At 52.4% G+C, this 19,578-nt stretch overlaps 2 protein-coding genes across 2 annotated transcripts in view; both read right to left on the bottom strand.

The window, feature by feature from the left end:
• Positions 1-426: 426 nt before the first annotated feature.
• TP53I3 (tumor protein p53 inducible protein 3) lies at positions 427-7,245 on the bottom strand. The gene is made up of 6 exons (XM_036752472.1): positions 7,165-7,245; positions 5,333-5,490; positions 4,487-4,754; positions 2,387-2,599; positions 1,375-1,571; positions 427-641 (listed from the first exon to the last, which is right to left on the bottom strand). Exons 2-6 carry the CDS (start codon positions 5,468-5,470, stop codon positions 453-455), a joined length of 1,005 nt encoding a protein of 334 aa, XP_036608367.1. The 5' UTR covers positions 5,471-5,490; positions 7,165-7,245; the 3' UTR covers positions 427-452.
• Positions 7,246-12,595: 5,350 nt separating this feature from the next.
• The window catches only part of PFN4 (profilin family member 4), a 34,271-nt gene continuing 27,288 nt past the window's right edge, over positions 12,596-19,578 (bottom strand). The window contains exons 4-5 of the mRNA XM_036752473.1: positions 14,125-14,230; positions 12,596-12,624 (exon numbers count right to left, since the gene is read on the bottom strand). Of these exons, the coding sequence (XP_036608368.1) occupies positions 12,596-12,624; positions 14,125-14,230 (135 nt within the window). The remainder of the gene's footprint in view (positions 12,625-14,124; positions 14,231-19,578) is intronic.

The following is a 19,578-nucleotide window of genomic DNA, read 5'->3' as shown; positions in this document are numbered from 1 at the left end:
TACACAGGAGGAGCCTCTGCACCCCCCTCCCCCCAGGTACACAAGAGGGCCCCTGCTCCCCCTCCTCCCCCCAGGTATAGAGGAGGGCCCCTGGACCCCCTCCCCCCAGGCACACAGGACCGCCCCTGCTCCCCCCTCCCCCCAGGCACACAGGAGGAGCCTCTGCACCCCCCTCCCCCCAGGTACACAAGAGGGCCCCTGCTCCCCCTCCTCCCCCCAGGTATAGAGGAGGGCCCCTGGACCCCCTCCCCCCAGGCACACAGGACCGCCCCTGCTCCCCCCTCCCCCCAGGCACACAGGAGGAGCCTCTGCACCCCTAGGGGGTCCTAGCCTTGCCTTTCTGAAGGTAGCAGTAGCAGCCTCCCACCCCACCCCAGCTCTCTTCCTGGAAAGCTTTTTCGGGGCAAGAAGGCAGCAGGCAGGTCGTTAGGGAGCAGGGTGGTTTATTGTGCTCAGGGTCCGGGGGCCACCTCCAGTACAATCTTGCCCAGGTTCTTATTCTGTTCCATGTACACGTAGGCCTCTGCCACCTGCTTCAGGGGGTAGACTCTGTCCACCACAGGCCTCAGTGCCCCCGGCTCATCCTGGGCAAAGTGAGGCAGGATCTGCTGGGTGAAGGCCGCCACCAGCTCCGCTTTGTACTGATGGGGCAGAAGACATGAACGCTTGGCGTGACTTGAGGCCAGAAGGCTCCCACTACCTTCTGCTGCCTCAGTTTGTCATCTGTGAAATGAGCACTGGATGACTTATGCACTGACCAACCCCCTGAGGGAGGGCCCATGCCTGGGCTGCTTCAGATCCCCAAGGCTTTGGTGACCAAAGCAGACACTACAGTCCACCACTATAACCCATTCCCCAAATTGGAGGCAGGAGAAAATCTTTAAAAGGTCAGACTGGTACAGTCAAAGGGAATGAGCACTGCACCAGGGTTACGTGGCACCAGTGAGCCCCTACCCCTTGTCTCCATAGCTCACAAGACCCCCAGTGCACACCACCGACCCTGGTCAGTCACCTACAGAACCCTCCCAGCGCCCAGCACACATCACTGACCCTGGTCAGCTGCCTACAGACCCCAACCTCCAGCACACACCACCGACCTGTACCACAGCTCCCTACAAATCCCCCTACTCTTAACTCTAACAGGCTGGGCAGGAACTGGCGGGGCTCTTTGGGGGATTTTCAAGCCATGAAGCACATTCATTCCAGGAAGAGGGTCCTACATAGCTGTATGGACTCAGGTGGAAGCCCTGCCTCAGAGAACACAAGGCCCAGAGTCCCAGGCTCTGGGGGCTACCTTCTTGGTCCTCCAGGACAGAGCCACCGCTGCAGCCCTCCCCCTCCTCCACACTCTCTCCTGCCCTATCCAGGACTTGCCTTCTTGTCCCGGGATCTCAGCAGGCTTGTGAGGAGGCTCCCTCTCTTAGCCAGAAGCTTGGAGAGAAGCGGCCCATGGACTTCTGCCCCTCCCAGCAGGCCATACAGCACCCAGCGGCCATCTGTGGCCAGGCATGCCGCATTCTTCCCCCAGTAGGACCCGCCAACACAGTCTAGAATCACGTTGGCTCCAGCACCTGGGGAAGGGGGCACAGGGTGGGCATCCTGACTTGGGTGAAAGGGGTGCTCAGTCCCAGGCAGCAGCTGCGCTGGGAGGCCCAGGAGAGCTGCCAGAAGAGACAGACTGCACCCCTTAGCACTGGCCTGGCCCAAGCCCCTGACATCCTACCTCCAGGAGCTGATGTGGGCTGCCTCTGAGGATGCTTCCTAGCCTAGGGGCAGCCTACAGCCAGGCCAGGGCAGCTGAGGCTCCCACGGCACAGATGGCACTGCCCCTGGACTGTCCACACCTCAGTAACCTTCTAGTGGAAGGAGAAGCTGAGCTGTGAGGTGCTGGGGGTCCCCAGCCACTCTGACTCAGTGGCTTGCCTTGGAGAGGCACACATCCCTGCAGCCCACCTGGTGACCAGCCTCTCACTCCAAGCTTACTTGAACCACAGACTGAGAGTCCATCTCCAGACCAGGGCCCCAAGCCCCAACAAAGCTCATGCTCCCACTGCCCAAAGAGGTTTTGAAGGCTTCACTCTATGGTGGCATCAGAAGTTTTGTGGAGGGAGTGGGCGGATGGATGAGTGAATGGTTAGAAAGGAGCAAAGCAAGGGCACACACACAGATGGCTGGCACCAGCTCCAGGCCTTGGCAGCTTGGGGTTGGACCCCTCACATGTGCTCCAAGCCTACTCAGCTCCACCTGGGAACACCTTTGGCTAGATCTCAAAGCATGGCCGGGGGTGCCTGAACCCTTAACCTGGCTGCGGGACCTCAGCTTCCCCTCCTTGGCCACATCTGCAACTCCTGCTCAGCAGCCCTGGGACGGCAGGGAAGCTTCTTACCCTTAGTAAACTCCAATGTTGCAGCTGAAAAATCCTCTTCTTTGTAGTTGAAGCCAGCAACAGCCCCAAGCTTTTGCGCTGCCTCAATTTTCTCCAGAGACCCAGCGGTGACCAGAGGAATAGCTCCGGCCTGCCGGGCCAACTGGACAGCAGCTGTGCCCACACCACTGGATCCAGCGTGTATCAGCACCGTCTCCCCAGCCTTAACTTGGCCTGTAACAAACACTCCATGAAGCAGACCCCAGTAGCCACTGCTACCCCCTGCTTGTATGTCCAAGGCAGCATCAGGGCCCCAGCCTCCTGCCAAGGCTCTGACTTCACCTTCAGTGCCTCTGGAAGGCTTTTCTTCATTGGCTCATCCCTTACATGTGGCAGAGTCAGAATCTTAGAGAAACAGGGCAGCAGTTGGTTACTCACCTAACCTAGGGGTTAGAGAGCCTCTCCCACTTATATACACGTCTCACCAGCAAAGTGGAAGCTGTTAGGATATCTGTTTTACAAATGATGAAGCCAAGGCAGTCAGAGGTTAATGACTTGCCCACGGTCATACAGCTAGTAAGTGTCAGAAATGAGATTTGAACTCAGGTCTTCCTGATTCCAGATCCAATGGTCTAACCACTGAACTGCCTCTAGCTAACCTTAGGCAAACCTCAGAGAGGTCTGTTGTGTTCCTGGGGCATGTATCCAAGTCATTATTAAAAAACTCTCCTGCGACTGGCAAATGGTATGCCTACTACCCATTCCTGGCGATTGCTGTGGGCATTGAGCCAGCACTCTGGGGACACCAACAGGCAGGGTTGACCAAGACCAAGCCTTGAAGGCGAGGCCTCAGCTGGGAGGGCACTCGGGTGACGTTTCCTTACCTTCATTACCACTAAAGGAAGGGACTCAGGAGAGACGGGACTTAAGAAGGGAATGGCTGGTCAGGAAGATGGCAGCAGAGGATGGAATTTGGATTTCCAGACCCTGGGCAAGGAACCCACGGTCTAGAGGCCACATGTGGCATCTCCGTCCTTTGGTCCAAGCTCTACAGAATAAATCCTTTTATGAAGGGAATTTGTTCTGGGAAGTTTGGATTCAGTCAAAGAGCCGCATTTGAGGACCTAGAGGGCACCGTGTGGCTTCGAGGCTGAAGGTTCCCCACCACTGTTCTAGACCATGAGTCCGCCTTGAGAAATCGTGAGCTCACAGCCAGGGATGGAATGCGCCTAACGGGGATAAGAATGGATTTGCTCAGTATCTTGCAGATGTAATTTTTGAAAAGATTTAAATTTAAAAAGGGAGAAAATAGCATGTGTCACACACACACACACACACACACACACACACACGCGCAAAGTAGTAGCAGTCATGGTCCAGATACCCCAAAGTTCATGGCAAACAAAAGTCGAGAAATGAGAGGCCTGTAATTGCTCTAAATGGAATGGCCTGAGGAGCATGGAATGGGGTAGAGAGTGCTGGAGATGAGCACAGGGTGCCAAGGAAAACTGTGGATGACCAAAGGTAGTGTTGGGGGTGCTGATCACAGAGGAGAGGAAGAGGTGCTCAATCCCACTTTGCTTGTTTTCTCTGTCAGAAGACTGCTGTGAGGCCTGGGGTGAGGTACGTCCCCCATTTCATCCTCTTGTCTCTGAGGTGTCCATCTCCTCACACCCCACCCCCCAGTACACACCTTACTCTGACTCCCCACCATGAGTCCTCCCCTGGGCTTGTCAGATGGGGCTCCTCCCTGGCTCTTACCATGTGTTATGTGCTCCCTACCCCTTGTATACCCTCCAAACTCTGGCCCCACCTCCTCCAGGAAACTCCCCTTCTCTCCTCACACAGGAGGGGTAGGTAAACAGAGCCATCCACAGCAGCGTCCCTGGGGAAGCACAGGCAGAGATCACAGTCTGGGTCCTAGCACAGAGATCCAGGGCTACTGGTCCAACCTGTACCTGAACAGGAATCCTCTGGAGAGACTGCTACTGCCTCCTGAGGCAGGCTGTTCCACTTGAACCCTACAAGCTGCTGTTGGGAAGGCTCCCAGAGCTTGTTGGTGGCTAGAGCTCTGACCCCAGGCCCAGGAGAAGATGCAGAAGCCTACCCTTGCTTCCTCACCTGTGAGATGGATCAGCTGGAAGGCTGTGAGCCAGGCCTCAGGGATGGCTGCGGCCTGGATGAGAGTCAGCCCCTTGGGAACAGGCATGAGTTGACCTTCGGGGACCGTGACATACTCTGCCTGACCTCCCCCAGCAAGCAGAGCCATTACTGAGTGCCCTTGTTTCCACGGCCCATGGCAGCCAGGACCAACTTTAACTACATGGCCAGATGCCTCCAGGCCCAAGATGTTGCTGGCTCCGGGGGGTGGGTCGTACTGGCCCTGGCGCTGTGGAGAGAGAGCAACAGTGACAAAGGAGGTGTTTCTGCCCCACCCAGCCAGGTCAAGTGCAGAGAAGTGGAGACCAGAAGTGACTGACATGGATCTCAAAGTATTGACTCCAACTCCTTCATTTTACAGGTAGAGAAACTGAGAGAAAGTGAGTCGGTGTCAGGGCCGGTATAGAATCTGGACTTCCCAGAGATCAGAAGGTGAGCCTTTCCCAGAATGCCTCTGGAACAGAGGCCCTGGCCCCCCCCCATTGCTGACCAGGCATGGGGGCTGACGGATCAGGAGTCAGCTTCTGGCCTCCAGGACACCCTGGCTAGAGATGCTGACAGGAATTTACTGAGCATTTGTGATGAAGTGGGAAGGGGCTCCATTTGTCCTCAGAAGACCTAGGTCCAAATCCCATCCCTGCCACTTCAGGTGTGGTCCTGGCCAAGCTGCTGAAAATCCTAAACTCTCTGCCTTGCAAGGTGATTGTCTAAAAACGTAAGTAGTCACTGTCCCAGGCAGGGCAGCAGCTAAGGCCGTGAGTGCCATGCCCAAGCCCCTGCCAAAGCCTGCAGCCTGCTCATTCATACCTGCAACACATCAGCCCTGTTCAGAGCAGTGGCAACCACCTTGAGGAGGACTTCTCCTGGTCCTGGCTCTGGCATGGCCACCTCTTTCAGGTAAAGGTTTTCGGGGCCCCCAGGCTGGTCAAAATGCACAGCTAACATGATGCTTCTGCTCTCACCACCTGTGCATGGACAGCAGGTGTAGATGGAGGGAGGGAGAAAGAGAATATTGGAGAGAGTAAGACCAGATAGCAATGGAGATAAAAAGAATGGGGGAGGGGAGAGAGAGGGATACTGTTCTCTTCTCTTCCTTCCCTGCTTAAAGGTCCTAACCCCAGTCCAGTAATCAATCATTCCTTCAGTAACAATGTTGAGCCCTTGAATGAGCTTGAGGCAGCCCCTAGTCTGAGGCATTCACAGTCCCAGAGTCGGCCCCCATCTCAGCCATCCCTACAGCAGAAAGGACAAAAGCCTGATGGGAGGGGACTGTACCTTGTCAGTCTTCCCTTGGGCTTCCAGAAGTCCCTTTCTGGGGAGGAACTCAGTGTTAGAGTGATTGCAAACTCAGTATGAGTCAGCAATCTGATGTGGTTGCCCAGACACCTAGTGGGCTCTTGGATTGAACTTAGAACTGGCAGGCATGGCCCCATGCCTGCTGCCCTGGCTGGGCCACATTGGGAGCACCGTGCTCAGCTCTGGGCAGCACAGGCTATTAAGGCTTTGAAACGCATTAAAGTGTCTGCAGAAGGACAGCTATGATGGCAAAGGGCCTTGAATTCATGTCCCTTGAAACTAATGGGAGGAACTGTGGATGTTTAGTCTGGAGAAGAAAAGATTCTGGTGGTAACTGCTCAACCTGTGGGAGAGGGTTAGGCTTTCCTCGTTTGGTCCCCAAGGGGAAAACTAGGAGCCATGGGGGGTGGGGAGAGGGAGAGGGAGAGAGGAGAGAAAGTTTCACAACTTTCAAAGGGCTTGTTCAAAATGGGAGTGTAAAGCCTTGGGACAGATGGGCAAAGTGCATAAAGGATTAGAATGAATCCAATAATGGTAGGAGATGCCCCACACCTTTAGGAGAAGGTGATAGAGCCAGCCAAAAGATAAATGGGAAGGAAATACCAGGGATAACCAGAATATTTTAAACCTGCTAGATTCAGTGAGAAATTGAGCACTTGAACAATTAAACACCCTTTTAAGCCAAGAAATGCCCCCCTCTCTGAATGTCCCATAGTTAACATCTGGGAGCTGGTGGAACTGTCTGACACGTGCCTGAGCCCCTAGCGCCTCCTCCCCCAGCCCCAGCTCTGGGTGTATGGAAGTGCCTGGACCCTCCAGGAGGGAATGGGGCTGGGGCCGGGGGCCCTCCTGGAGTATCAGCATGGCCTAGGATACTCTCAGGGAGCCTGGAGTCCTCTCCAATGCAAGTCTGCTGCTCGACAATTAGTTAAACTGCTTTCTGTCCCATCTGGAGGGGTAAGGAGCCAACTGCCCGCGTAGACAGCTAGGTAACTTGCGTTGGGGCCGGATGCCCAGTTAGGGGAAGGGGACAAGCTGACGCCAGGGGCCGACCCAGGGCGTGGCCTCTGCCAATGTTGATCAGAGCCCCTGAGTCACGCAGAGCCGCCCAGAACTCCTGGCAGCTGGGCAGAGAGATGGTGAAAGGGACCGCAGTGCTTCCCCTACGCGTCTCACCTACGCCCCGGACTTCTGGAAAGGCACGTCCCTATCGCAGGGTGCTGAGAGGGCTGCTGGAGGAGGCTGGGGGCGGGGCTTCCAAAGCGCCTCTTGCCGCTGCCCCCCTTTCCCCACTTAGCCTCGCCCTGAATCATCTCTTAGTACCCTACTCCCTCAGCTCCTACCTGTGTGGCCCAGGACGCGAACGTGTGGCCCAAAGGAGAGAGCAGGTACAGAGTGGGGTGCGCAGGGCGCGTGGGGCTGGGCGTGGGGTGGGTCAGCCTGGCCCTGCCCAGTTCCGCGCTCGGGAGGGGGCGGGAGGCGGGGAAGGGGCGGCTGCCTTCTCCTCTGGTTCTGCCCCGCTTTTACTACTCCTCGTCTGATTCCTCCTCGGCCTAGAGGAGGGCCACAAAGCTTCCCAACCGGCTCCGCCAACCCCCTACCAACTAGGCCAGACTTCAATTACACCAGCATTGACTGGTCGGCCCTTGAGGAGTAGCCAGGCACCGGGGGGGAGCCTGGAGGTCTGGGCAGTGAGAATGGGGAAGCCCCACAGCCCTCCCCACTGACTGCTAGCTAGCGTGAGGCTTTGCTACTTGCCCGCTGGACACCTCTACCCGCACGGTGGGGAAATCTCGACATCAGTCTGTTTGAAAAGGAATTTACTCTCTCCCCAAGCTCCAGGCCCGCAACATTGTCGCAGAGGAGGGCTTCACCATCCTACCAGGCTGTTAGCCTGTCTCACCCATTCCCACCTCCCCTTCCAATCTGTTGTCAAGGCCAGTCCTTTGCTACATCTCTCCGATATCTCTAGGGGCATATGGGGTGCTCCAGGGACTAGCCCCTCTGCTGTGGGGGCTGCTCATCTACCTTTGGCGTCCACATAATTCACCCAACTCTCACCTGTGGCTTCAAGAAACTAGCTTGAGCAGTGGCCACACCTACACCCAGTTAAACCGTCTTGGCAAACGGTCAAACTAGGTTAAGTGTAACCAAAGGCCCTCAAACCCCTTGGTGAGTTCGCAGGATGTCTATCCCAAACATTGGGAGACTTTCCCTGGCAGAATGGATGGATGAGAACAATTTGTTCCAAAAGCCACGAAGGCGGCTGAAGCAGGCACTGTGGAGCACTTAGAGTTTGGTCGTCTCATAGACAAGAGGCAATGAGAGGAGTGAAAGGACATTTATGCAAGAGATGTCATGAAGGTGCAAATGACAAGATCTGACACTGAGGGAGGGAGGCCCTGGGGTGGGGGGTGCTGTCTTCTCCTCTGGTTCTGCCCCCCTTTTAGATGCTGAGGATGTAGCCCCGGAGATTAGGAGGCTGGTAGTAATGAGCCAGTTCAGAAATGGGGAGGGTTCTAGGGGAAAGATCCCGAGTTCTCTTCTGGACGAGTTTGAGATGCCTACAGCATCCAGTTTGAGGGTCTAACAGCTGGCGATGCAGGACTAGGGCTTGGGTTTGGGGGGGGGTTCTAAAGGAGATACATACATCTGGTACCTATCTGCACAGGGTCCTTGGAGGTCTATGGGGTCACTAAAAGAGAGGACCAAGGACAGAACCTTGGAGGACACCCATGCCAAAGGGGCAGCAGATGGAAAGGGCACTGGGAAGGAATGATCCCGCAAGCAGTCACAGACAATAAGCAAGGGTATTGAATCCAAATAGTTTCAGCACACATTTTTAAGGACAGCTGAATTTAGAGCTGGAAGGGGCCTCCCTAACCCTAAATGCACAGACCAGGACATTGAGCCTCAGAGATTAAGCCACTTGCCACCCAATGTTACAAGAATTTACTAGGCACCTACCATGAGCAAGACACTGGTCTGGATAGTGTGGCCCAGGGATGGAAGGCTGAATAGGAAGGGCCTCAGAACTGGACAAATCTGACCAGTGGTTGCCCTAAGAACCTCCAGAGATGGTGAGCTCACCATTTCAGAGGCTGCCCCTTTCCCTGTGGCACAGATCTGCTCCACTGCCATGCTCCCTGCTTCCCCATCTTGGGCCTTCCAGATAACTAGGCTGCCCCTGCTCTCTCACCCAACCTTCTCTTTTCCAGGCTAAATATCTCCTGTCCCTTTACTCAAACTCTGAGTTTTGGTTGACTGTCTTCTGATGTCCTGAACGCCAGAGAGGTGAGGCAAGGTGGGGACCAGTCCCTGCCCCTGATGGGGTGCTTCTGTTTGGACCCCACTTCCAAGGTCACATTTCTCCCTAGCCTCAAAACATCATCCTTGACAATTTTCTCCTTAGCCCAAGGACACTATGCCTAGCAATAACTCATGTGTGGGCCACAGTGAGGCAAACTATCTCTCCCTGTTACAAGCTGACCTCTGGAGAATTTCCCTTGTATGAACAGGACTATCTTGTAACCATAGAATTATTATGTATTGATTCCCATAGGTATTGTATACAATCCAGAGGTCAAGCTATAGACATCGACTCTCACAGCTATCTTGCTGCAGACACAACAGACCAAAAATACACCCCTGAGAAACCCCATTCCCTGGTTTCGAGTAGTGAATGAAGCCTGTGACCAAGGTTGTAAGTCATCACCTAATTAGCATATCTGCCAGATAATCCACTACTTTTCCTATATAAGCTTTAGCATCATTCCTGTTAGGTTGCAAGTTCCCTAAGGAGCTCTGCCTGCCGTGTTGGTGTTACAATAAACCAGGGAATTTACCCTTCACAGGCCCTCCAGAGGAGTCCTGCTCCTCTGGGAACACTCTAATAATTCCACTGTACCACGGACAGCAAAGGGCCAAATCTTAAACTACCCAGCAGGTACAACACTTAAACCCTGATGCTGTGAGTCAGGAAGGAGACGCCTGCACCCAGGATCCTTTGTGCCAAGAGGCAGCCCTGTGAAGGCAGCAGACTGGGCACATAATCCTACCCCAGACACTCACTCATTGGTTGCACGCTGTATTGGGGAACAATATGGGCTCTTAGCACTTGTTCAAACAGGTGCCCTTGAAGAGTTTGGCCTTTGTTTCTTTTGATTAGTTCAGTGTCTTTGATGGAGTCCTACTAGATGCTAAACCCCAGGCCCAAACCCCTATTAGGTGCTAAGCCTATGTGGGTGTGAATTGGTAACTAAGGTGGGGCCCCAGGCGGGGCCTATGAAGGGAGGTGCTAACACCAGAGCCAATTGAAGGAGCCTAAGTTCTGGTTGCTCAGATGATTGATGATGTCTGAAACAGCATAAAAAGAGAAGACAGAGCTATTTGCTTAGGGTTCTCACTCTTGGTGGCGTGCTGATGTGCAGACTTCGGGCATCTGTAGCTAAGGTCCCTCCAGCTTGTAAACCTGATATTGGGACTTTGTTAAACTCTGGTAACTATGAATTGAGATTTGAATCAGAGGAGGTCTGTCTGCTGATGTTTGTAATTTGTGTTTTCTCTGAAGTTCAGCATGTTGGCTTTTTCCCCTGAACCAAGTGAACGATATTTGTATAATGGATTAAAGCAAGATTGTTAACCCCTTAACGTTGCTTTCCTTAGTAAAGCAGACCAAAAGAACCTGGGCTTGCAGCGTTCTGTGAGCTGTTTGTTGGTTTTACACCCCCACAGTAGCTGCTAGCCAGATTGTTGAAACACGTGCCCTTCCTGAGCCTCAGTTTCTCCATTTGTAAAAGAACAAATAGTACCTCACAGGGTTCTGGATCTTAAACCCTGATGCTGTGAGTCAGGAAGGAGACGCCTGCACCCGGGATCCTTTGTACCAAGAGGCAGCCCTGTGAAGGCAGCAGACTGGGCACATAATCCTACCAAGCACACACTCACTCATTGGTTGCACACCCTTCCTGAGCTTCAGTTTTTCCATCTGCAAAAGAACAAACAGCACCTCACAGGGTTCTGGATCTCCCTCTCCACCCCAATCTTGAGTGAGCCAATTCTGCCTTGGCTGAGCCTCAGAGCCCAAGGTATGGGAGCAATGAAATTGGAAGGAAAGAAAACCAGCATTTTTAAGTGTATTCTGTGTCAGGCACTGTGCCAAGTGCTTTACAAAGATTCTCTCTGCCCCAAATTGGCTCTCTCTGAGCACTGAGCCTGGGCAATGTTGACTGCTTGCTACTGGGCTGTCTTGAGCTCCCAAAGGAGGAGCAGGGACATGGAAGGGGAAGGGTTGGCCACAGGGGAAAAGGAGGAAAGAAAACCCTGAGAAGTGAAACAAGCCTAGTGCAGAGGGAGAGAGGGGGAAATGGGATCCTGGGGCCTGGGAGGACAGGCAGCCTGGATATGCCAGGAAATGGCCTGGGCCTCCCTTCCCAGTGTGTCTGTGTCCTGGGAGGATGTACCCAGAGAAGTCTGATCTCCACAGAGTGGCCAGCTCAGTGCCAGGACTTGCACCTGCCTCCAGATCACCCATGCTGGGCTTGAGGGAGTGTGGGATGGGGGGAAGGGGGCAGCCCCCCTGGGTGTCCCCCTCATCAGGCCTCTTCTTCCCCCACCCAGGGCTCCTCCCAGGCTGATGAACAGGTCCCAGCTGAGCCCAAGCAGCAGGAAGGATGCACTGGTGCCTGTGGGCCCTAGTGCCAAGGGTCCTGCTCTCCACAATGAGCCAACACAGAAGATGGGGGAGAGGTTTGTTTATTTGGCTTTGAAGGAAGATGACAGCCAAGATCCAGGGCCCATCGTTACAGGGAAGCTTCCCAGGCCTGGCTGGCACATAGGGGCAGGTCACAGGGTAGCACAGAAAGTTATCCAGGGTGACATCTCAGTGTGAAGGCTTGATGATAACCACAGTTCCTACTCTCTCAAGGGTGGACAAGGGCCACTCCCCAGGCCTGGCTTGAGGGCCCCCATGGCCAGTTCCCAAGGGAATCTACTCCCCTGGGGGGCTGGCATCTGGACCCCTGGGGGCAATAAATCTCTCCTGGGTTTGGGTGACACATGTTGACCTATGCCCCTACAACCCATCTACCAGTCCTTTAGGTATGACCAAGGAGGCACAGTGTTCAGGACAAAGCCTCTTACAGAAACAGCAGTGGCAATCATGAAGCCTGGGGAAACACCCTGGGACCCTCCTTGCTCCCTGCCCAAAGTGCCCCAAAGGCTGGGGCCAGGAAGCCCTGGAGGAATGGCCTTTTGGTCAGGAATGCTGAGGATCCCAACTCCAGGGAGAAAGAGATTGTTCCTCCAAGCCCTCTGAACTAGCATCCAAGGGCCTTGTTCTTCAAGATAAAGGCTGCTTCTTTCTTCAGGGTGGAAACCATGACCTTGACCCTAGACAGTCTAAGATCAGCCCTAATCCAGTCCTTAACCTCAACTGTGACCCTGACCTTGGACAGTCTAAGCTGTCAATCTTCATATCATCCCTAATCCTGACCTTGACCCTGGATAGTCCAAGCTATTAGCCATATCGCCTACCCTAATCCTGGTTCTGACCCCAACCCTGACCTTGACCTTTAACCCTGGACAGTCTAGAATGTTTAAGCTAACCCTAACCCTACTTCTGACCCTCCCAGGACCTCTGCCCTAATGCAGACCCTAACTGTCACTGTGACCCTGCATAGCCTAGTCTATTATTCATGACCCCAACCCTTCCTCTCTGGAAATCTCTTGTTTTCTTCTTAAGACAGATGAGGTTTTCAGAGTCTTCTGAATGAATTAACTCCCCTTCTTTCTCAAGTAGTCACCTAGGAGAAAACAAGAGAGATTTTCTGATCTGGGCCATGGGCAAGGATGGGGGAAGCTAGCCTCTGTCTCAGATGGGCTGAGGGAACCAGGACCCTGTAGTTCAGCTCTGGGCAGAAACCTGGGCTTCTTCTGGGCAGACATCAGGTGCTGTCTCTGAGGGTCAGTGTGGGGCGAGTGGCCTTTCTTTGAGCCTGGGACACTCAGAGGTGACAGAGGAAACCTCTGGGGGGCTGAGGACGAGGTGAAGAAAACAGCTACAGTCTGCCTCATCCCCCAAGTAACCAAAGTCAGCATCTGCTGGGCCATAGCAACAGACCTAGGCTTTGGATGGGGCCCAGTACTGGCCCTTCCTTGTTGGATTGTACTGGGCATTTCCTGTTGATTTTAGGACGCTGGAAGCAGTCTGTCAAAACCACAGCTCTCTTCACCACCTTCTCCTGCTCAAGAACCTTCCAGAGCTCCCCAATGCTTTGCCTGTTTGTCTCTTCCATGCTGCGGCTAGGCTGGGATGTCACCCCTCCTCCCCAGAGGTCATCTCCTTCCAAAGACCTTTCCAGATTATCCCCCAGCCCAATTCTACACTCCTCTGGGAATGTCATGAGGTGGGGAGGTGTAGGCAGCAGGTGTCCTGAAGATCTGGGTAGACGGCAAGCTCCCCCTTCCCCCCAGGCAGCAGCCAGAAAGGGAGGTGAGAGTCCTACTCTCCTTTGGCCTGGTCAGGCCTTGTCGAGAGGACTGTGGTCAGGTCAGGACATTGAAAAACTGGAGGGGGGACTGGGTGGGGAAAAGCCTCTGGAGTTCATGACCTATCTATGAAGGGATTGGTCACACTGAGACTCAAGAAAACTTGGTGGGGAAGGACACCTCAAAGTATTTGTTGGGCTGTCATGTGTGCTCCATGAGCCTAGCAGGCAGAAACAGGTGCATAGACTTATCCTAGTATGGAGGGAGTGAGCTCCCTATCACAGAGGTCTTTGAGAAGCTGGATAATCCCTTTTCAGGAAGTGGTAGTGACAGGTTGGGGTTGGGCTCAGTAGCCAATGAGGCTTTTAGCACTGGGATTCTGTGAAGCAGTGGAGCCATATTTGCCCCCTAGAAGCCGGCACACTCAGGGGGACACAGATCAGTAAATGTAGGGAGTGCAGTGGGGCCGGGGAATGGAGTGGTCCTCATGAGAGGAGAGATGGGGAAGCATTCTAGGGCTGCATGGAGATGGGGAGGGGTGGGCAAGGGACTGTGAAGGAGCTGGAGGCAGCCTGGGCAGGGTCTCAAACACCTCCCTATGGAGGCTGTATTTCATCCTAGCAGCTCTAGGGGGTTACTGAAGGCTGCTGAGCAAAGGAAGGGCAGCTGGGCAGCCACATATTGGTCAAAGAAGATCAATGAAGATCAATGAAGGCAAACCTGAAGCTATACAAACGTCAGTGATTTTCATCGGTGATTAGGAATGCGTCCCTGACACCCACACAATCTGCTGTCAGGAAGTGGGGGTCCCTTACCCAGCTTCTCGACAGCTTCCACACACACGCTGGCATACATGTCCTCCCGATATGTGGCCACCAGGAGGTAGAGATTGGTTTGAACGACCACCAGCCCTGTGTTGTTCTAGGGAGAAGCAGAGGAAGATGTTGAAGAACATGGAGGGATCAAAGCTATATGTGGGAAAGTGCCAATTCTGAGCCTACTGCCCCAGACACTGGTGCTGGTGTAGGGGAGAGTGGGGCCCCAAAGTGCGTGTGGGAGAAAGCTTGTACTTTATTCTTGCTCTGTCTTTGAAGTAACTGGTACCTAACAGTGGGAGGAACACAGCTGAAGGGGATCTGGCCCCACTCTCCAGGCCAGGCTTACAACATCTCCCCTCAAGGGGAGTACCTCAGGTGGGCACAGGAGCCAACGTGGAATGTACACACTCCCCATCCTACTTGTAGCCCAGTCCTTATAGCCATTACCTGGGGACGCACTATCTGTGGAGGAGTGGCTATCTCCATTAATTGTTAACTAACTGCCCCACACAGGACAGACAAGTCAGCCTACCTGGAGCAGCAAGGAGGGCACTCTGAGAGAGAAAAGAGGCAGCTCATGCCTGGCAAGTCAAACCAGCCCGCAACCTGGACCCCCATCTCCCCTCACACCCTGAACCCAAGAGCCTTGGGAATGGCAGGGCTTCCCTCCCAGTATCTATGGCCATGACTGGGAACTGCTCCTGCAGGAGCTCTGTCACAGCTTCTGAGGACCCAGAAAGGAAAGTCACCCAAATCCTTGGACCCTGTCTAATTGCTCAACCTCAGAAACTGCTATGTGACTTTATCAGGGAAGAGGCCTGACCGGCATCTTTACCCTTACCCCCAAGGGGGGTCATTGCCCGTCGTCCTGAGGACTGGACCCCGATGACTCTGGGGTAGAAAGTGAGGCTGCTGACTTTACACAGCTCTGCCTCACTTAAATCCAATGTACTTGCAAGTCAAGGCATCACTGCAACATCTGGCCTGGATTCTGACCCCCATGTTTCTGTAGCTCTCTCCCCCATGGTCACAGACTTCTCTTGTGGTCCCTAGAATAGAAAAGACTGAACCCAAAGGCCAAGGGCTCAGGGACCACGTGGCTGTTTCCCATCTTTGATTTACTCAAGTGCCAACAATACCCGGTGTTGTAGCCAGCATGGATGGCTGGAGCTGACTCGGGTCTTTTTGAAGCTCCTCCCAGGCACGTGGTTAGATGATCTGAACTAGGTCCAGAGGGACACTCTCCATGGTCTCTCCAAGGCACTTCCTTTCTAGGTTGTTATGGCTCACCCAGGATCCTCCTGGGGACGTGTACCAGAGTCCATGATTGAGCATCTGACATCCCAGGGCAGCAGCCATCCGCTCCTGTCTCTGATTCCAGTGGCACATTCGATTCCACTTTGATCTGTTATTCCATTGAGTGTGTGGTTTTCTTGGCTCAGATCACTTATCTTGATCAGTTCCTGGAAGTCTTCCCATGTTTCTCAGGATCTGCCATCTTCAGGGTTTTAGCCCACAGGGTCAGTCCATCCCATTCATGGACCACAAGCTAGTTGGTCACTCGCCTCTCAGGGGGATTCTTGGCCACCACAGAAAGTGTGGCTCTGAATGTCTCGGTCTACGTGAGCCTTCCTTCTGAAGGTAGATGCAGCTCTTGTTCAAAATGGGCTGGGGGCGGGGGGCGGAGCCAAGATGGCGGCTGGTAAGCACGGACTAGAGTGAGCTCCGTACCCGAGTCCCTCCAAAAACCTATAAAAAAGGGCTCTGAACCAATTCTAGAACGGCAGAACCCACAGAACAGCAGAGGGAAGCAGGGCTCCAGCCCAGGACAGCCCGGATGGTCTCTGGGTGAGCTCTATTCCACACGGAGCTGGGAGCTGGGAGCTGGGAGCTGGGAACGGAGTGGAGCAGAGCCCAGCCTGAGCGGCGTGGACGATCCAGGCCAGAAGCCGGGCGGAGGGGGCCCTAGCGCCCTGAATATGTGAGCTGCGGCAGTTACCAGACCCCTCGACCCACAAACACCAAAGACTGCGGAGAAGGTTAGTGGGAAAAGCTGCGGGAGTGGAAGGAGTTCGCGGTTCGGCTTCCAGCCCCGGGGGCAGCGGAGGTGGGGCAGCTACAGCTGTTGTTACTTCCGGCTCCAGGCCCACCTGGTGGGGGGAATTAAGTGGCGGATCACAGCAGGGGTGCACAGCCTGCCGAAGATCTGAGCCCAGTCTGGACTGGGGGTCCTTGGGGAAGGAGGAGTGCGGCTCTGACAGAGCTGGCACCTCCCCCCCAAACGTAGAACATAGAACTCTGTAATCTACAAGCAGTCATACCCCACTGAAAAACTCAAGGGTCAAGTTAGTTGGTTGGGAATATGGCCAGGACGCGAAAACGCGCCCAGATTCAGTCTCAGACTTTGGATTCTTTCTTTGGTGACAAAGAAGACCAAAACATACAGCCTAAAGAAGACAGCAAAGTCATAGAGCCTACAACCAAAGCCTCCAAGAAAAACATGAACTGGCCCCAGACCATAGAAGAACTCAAAAAGGATTTGGAAAAGCAAGTTAGAGAAGTAGAGGAAAAATTGGGAAGAGAAATGAGAAGGATGCGAGAAAACCATGAAAAACAAGTCAATGACTTGCTAAAGGAGACCCAAAAAAATACTGAAAAATACACTGAAGAAAACAACACCTTACAAAATAGACTAACTCAAATGGCAAAAGAGCTCCAAAAAGCCAATGAGGAGAAGAATTCCTTGAAAGGCAGAATTAGCCAAATGGAAAAGGAGGTCCAAAAGACCACTGAAGAAAATACTACTTTAAAAATTAGATTGGAGCAAGTGGAAGCTAGTGACTTTATGAGAAATCAGGATATTATAAAACAGAACCAGAGGAATGAAAAAATGGAAGACAATGTGAAATATCTCCTTGGAAAAACCACTGACCTGGAAAATAGATCCAGGAGAGATAATTTAAAATTATTGGACTACCTGAAAGCCATGATCAAAAAAAGAGCCTAGATACCATCTTTCAGGAAATTATCAAGGAGAACTGCCCTGATATTCTAGAGCCACAGGGCAAAATAGAAATTGAAAGAATCCATCGATCGCCTCCGCAAATAGATCCCAAAAAGAAATCTCCTAGGAATATTGTTGCCAAATTCCAGAGCTCCCAGATCAAGGAGAAAATACTGCAAGCAGCCAGAAAGAAACAATTTGAATATTGTGGAAACCCAATCAGAATAACCCAAGACCTGGCAGCTTCTACATTAAGAGATCGAAGGGCTTGGAATGCGATATTCCGGAGGTCAATGGAGCTAGGATTAAAACCTAGAATCACCTACCCAGCAAAACTGAGTATCATGTTCCAAGGCAAAATATGGACTTTCAATAAAATGGAGGACTTTCAAGCTTTCTCAGTGAAAAGACCAGAACTGAATAGAAAATTTGACTTTCAAACACAAGAATCAAGAGAAGCATGAAAAGGTAATCAAGAAACGGAAATTGCAAGGGACTTACTAAAGTTGAACTGTTTTGTTTACATTCCTACATGGAAAGATGATGAGTATGATTCATGAGACCTCAGTATTAGGGTAGTTGAAGGGAATATGCATATATATATATGCATATATATATGTTTATGTATATATATAAGTGAATGTGTATGTATGCATGTATCTATGTGTATATGTATGTATGTGTATGTATGTGTATATATATATATATGTAAAAGAAAGAGAGCAGACACAGGGTGAGTTGAGGATGAAGGGAAGATAGCTAAAAGAAATAAAATGAAATTAAGGGATGAGAGAGTAACTTACTGAGAGAGGGAGATAGGGAGAGATAGAATGGGGTGGATTATCTCCCATAAAGGTGGCAAGAGGAAGCAGTTCTAGGAGAGGAGGGGAGTGGGCAGGTGAGGGGGGAATGAGTGAACCTTGCTCTCATCAGATTTGGCCTGAGGGGGAATACCATACATACTCAGTTGGGTATCTTACCCCACAGGAAAGAAGAGGGAGGAAGATAAAAAAAAAAAAAAAAAAAAGGCAGGGGGATGATGGAGTGGAGGGCAGATGGGGGTGGAGGTAATCAAAACAAACACTTTGGAAAGGGGACAGGGTCAAGGAAGAAAATTCAATAAAGCGGGATGGGTTGGGAAGGAGCAAAATGTAGTTAGCCTTTCACAACATGAATATTGTGGAAGGGTTATACATAATAATACATGGGTGGCCTAGGTTGAATTGCTCAACTTCTTAGGGAGGGTGGGTGGGAAGGGAAGAGGGAAGGGAATTTGGAACTCAAAGTTTTAAAATCAGATGTTCAAAAACAAAAAAAAAACTTTTTGTATGCAACTAAAAAATAAGATACACAGGCAATGGGGCGTAGAAATTTATCTTGCCCTACAAGAAAGGAAGGGAAAAGGGGATGAGAGGGGAGGGGGGTGATAGAGGGGAGGGCTGACTGGGGAACAGGGTAACCAGAATATACGCCATCTTGGAGTGGGGGGGGAGGGCAGAAATGGGGAGAAAATTTGTAATTCAAACTGTTGTGAAAATCAATGCTGAAAACCAAATTTGTTAAATAAATAAATTGCATTAATAAAAATAAAAAAAAAAAAAGAAAATTAAAAAAAAAATGGGCTGGGGGCACCACTCCAAGTATCATTTTACATCTGTAGTGTCCTCAAAAATGTGACCCACAGCATACAAAAGCAACGAAGGGCACCATAGTGCACAGAGTGCTGGGCCTGCGGTCAGGAGACCTGAGTTCAAATCTGGCCTCAGACACTTCTGAGATGGGAGACCCTGGACAACTCACTCCACCTGCTGCCTTAGTTTCCTCAGCTGCAAAATAGGAATAACAGCACTTACCTCATGGGGCCACTATGAGGCTCAAGCAAGAGAATATTTGTAAAAGATGTTTACCACGGTGCCTGGCACACAGTAGGTGCTTAATAAATGCTTGTTCCCTTCTTCCTCCCCTTCCCTATGTCTGGACTTCCCCAAATTGTGAGAACACGTGGCTTTGGGGATCACTGGACTTCCTAGGCAGGGCCTAAGTCCTGAGGAATAACCCTGTGATAATCCCTAGGGAAGGCTGTACAGACCACAGGACTCCCAGAGGAAGACCAAGTGACAGACCCCCCCCCCCCTTAATCTGTGGTGATCACAGGGCCTCCTAGGGGTCAGACCCTAAGGAGGACCCAAGTGATGGCCCCTTAGGACAGCAGTAAGATCACAAGGCTCCCGAGACAGGGCCAGAAGTCCCAAGTGATATCCCCTTAAGAAGGCTGTGCAGACCACAGGGATTCCCCCAGGAAATCAGGAGTGGTAGCCCTCTTAACTCCCCAGCGGGGAATCACAGGACACCCCAAGGCAAGATTCAGCAGTAAGCCCAGAACAGGCTTCACCTGCCTATTGCTTCCCTTCACTTGACCTTAGGAAGATCCATGTGATTTGCCCATT

This window comes from Trichosurus vulpecula, chromosome 3 (assembly GCF_011100635.1).
Source record: "Trichosurus vulpecula isolate mTriVul1 chromosome 3, mTriVul1.pri, whole genome shotgun sequence".
NCBI lineage: Eukaryota > Metazoa > Chordata > Mammalia > Diprotodontia > Phalangeridae > Trichosurus > Trichosurus vulpecula.
The sequence above is the reverse complement of the archived record's forward strand: the minus strand, read 5'-3'. Positions and strand labels throughout refer to the sequence as shown.

Bases quoted from the DNA above. Each gene is read 5' to 3' on its own strand.
- TP53I3 (XM_036752472.1), bottom strand. From the start codon at position 5,470: ATGTTAGCTGTGCATTTTGACCAGCCTGGGGGCCCCGAAAACCTTTAC. The intron at 4,755-5,332 runs GTATGAATGAGC...CTCTCTCCACAG, and splicing joins ACAGGGCTGATGTGTTGCAG to CGCCAGGGCCAGTACGACCC. The intron at 2,600-4,486 runs GTGAGGAAGCAA...TGTTTGTTACAG, and splicing joins CCAGCTGATCCATCTCACAG to GCCAAGTTAAGGCTGGGGAG.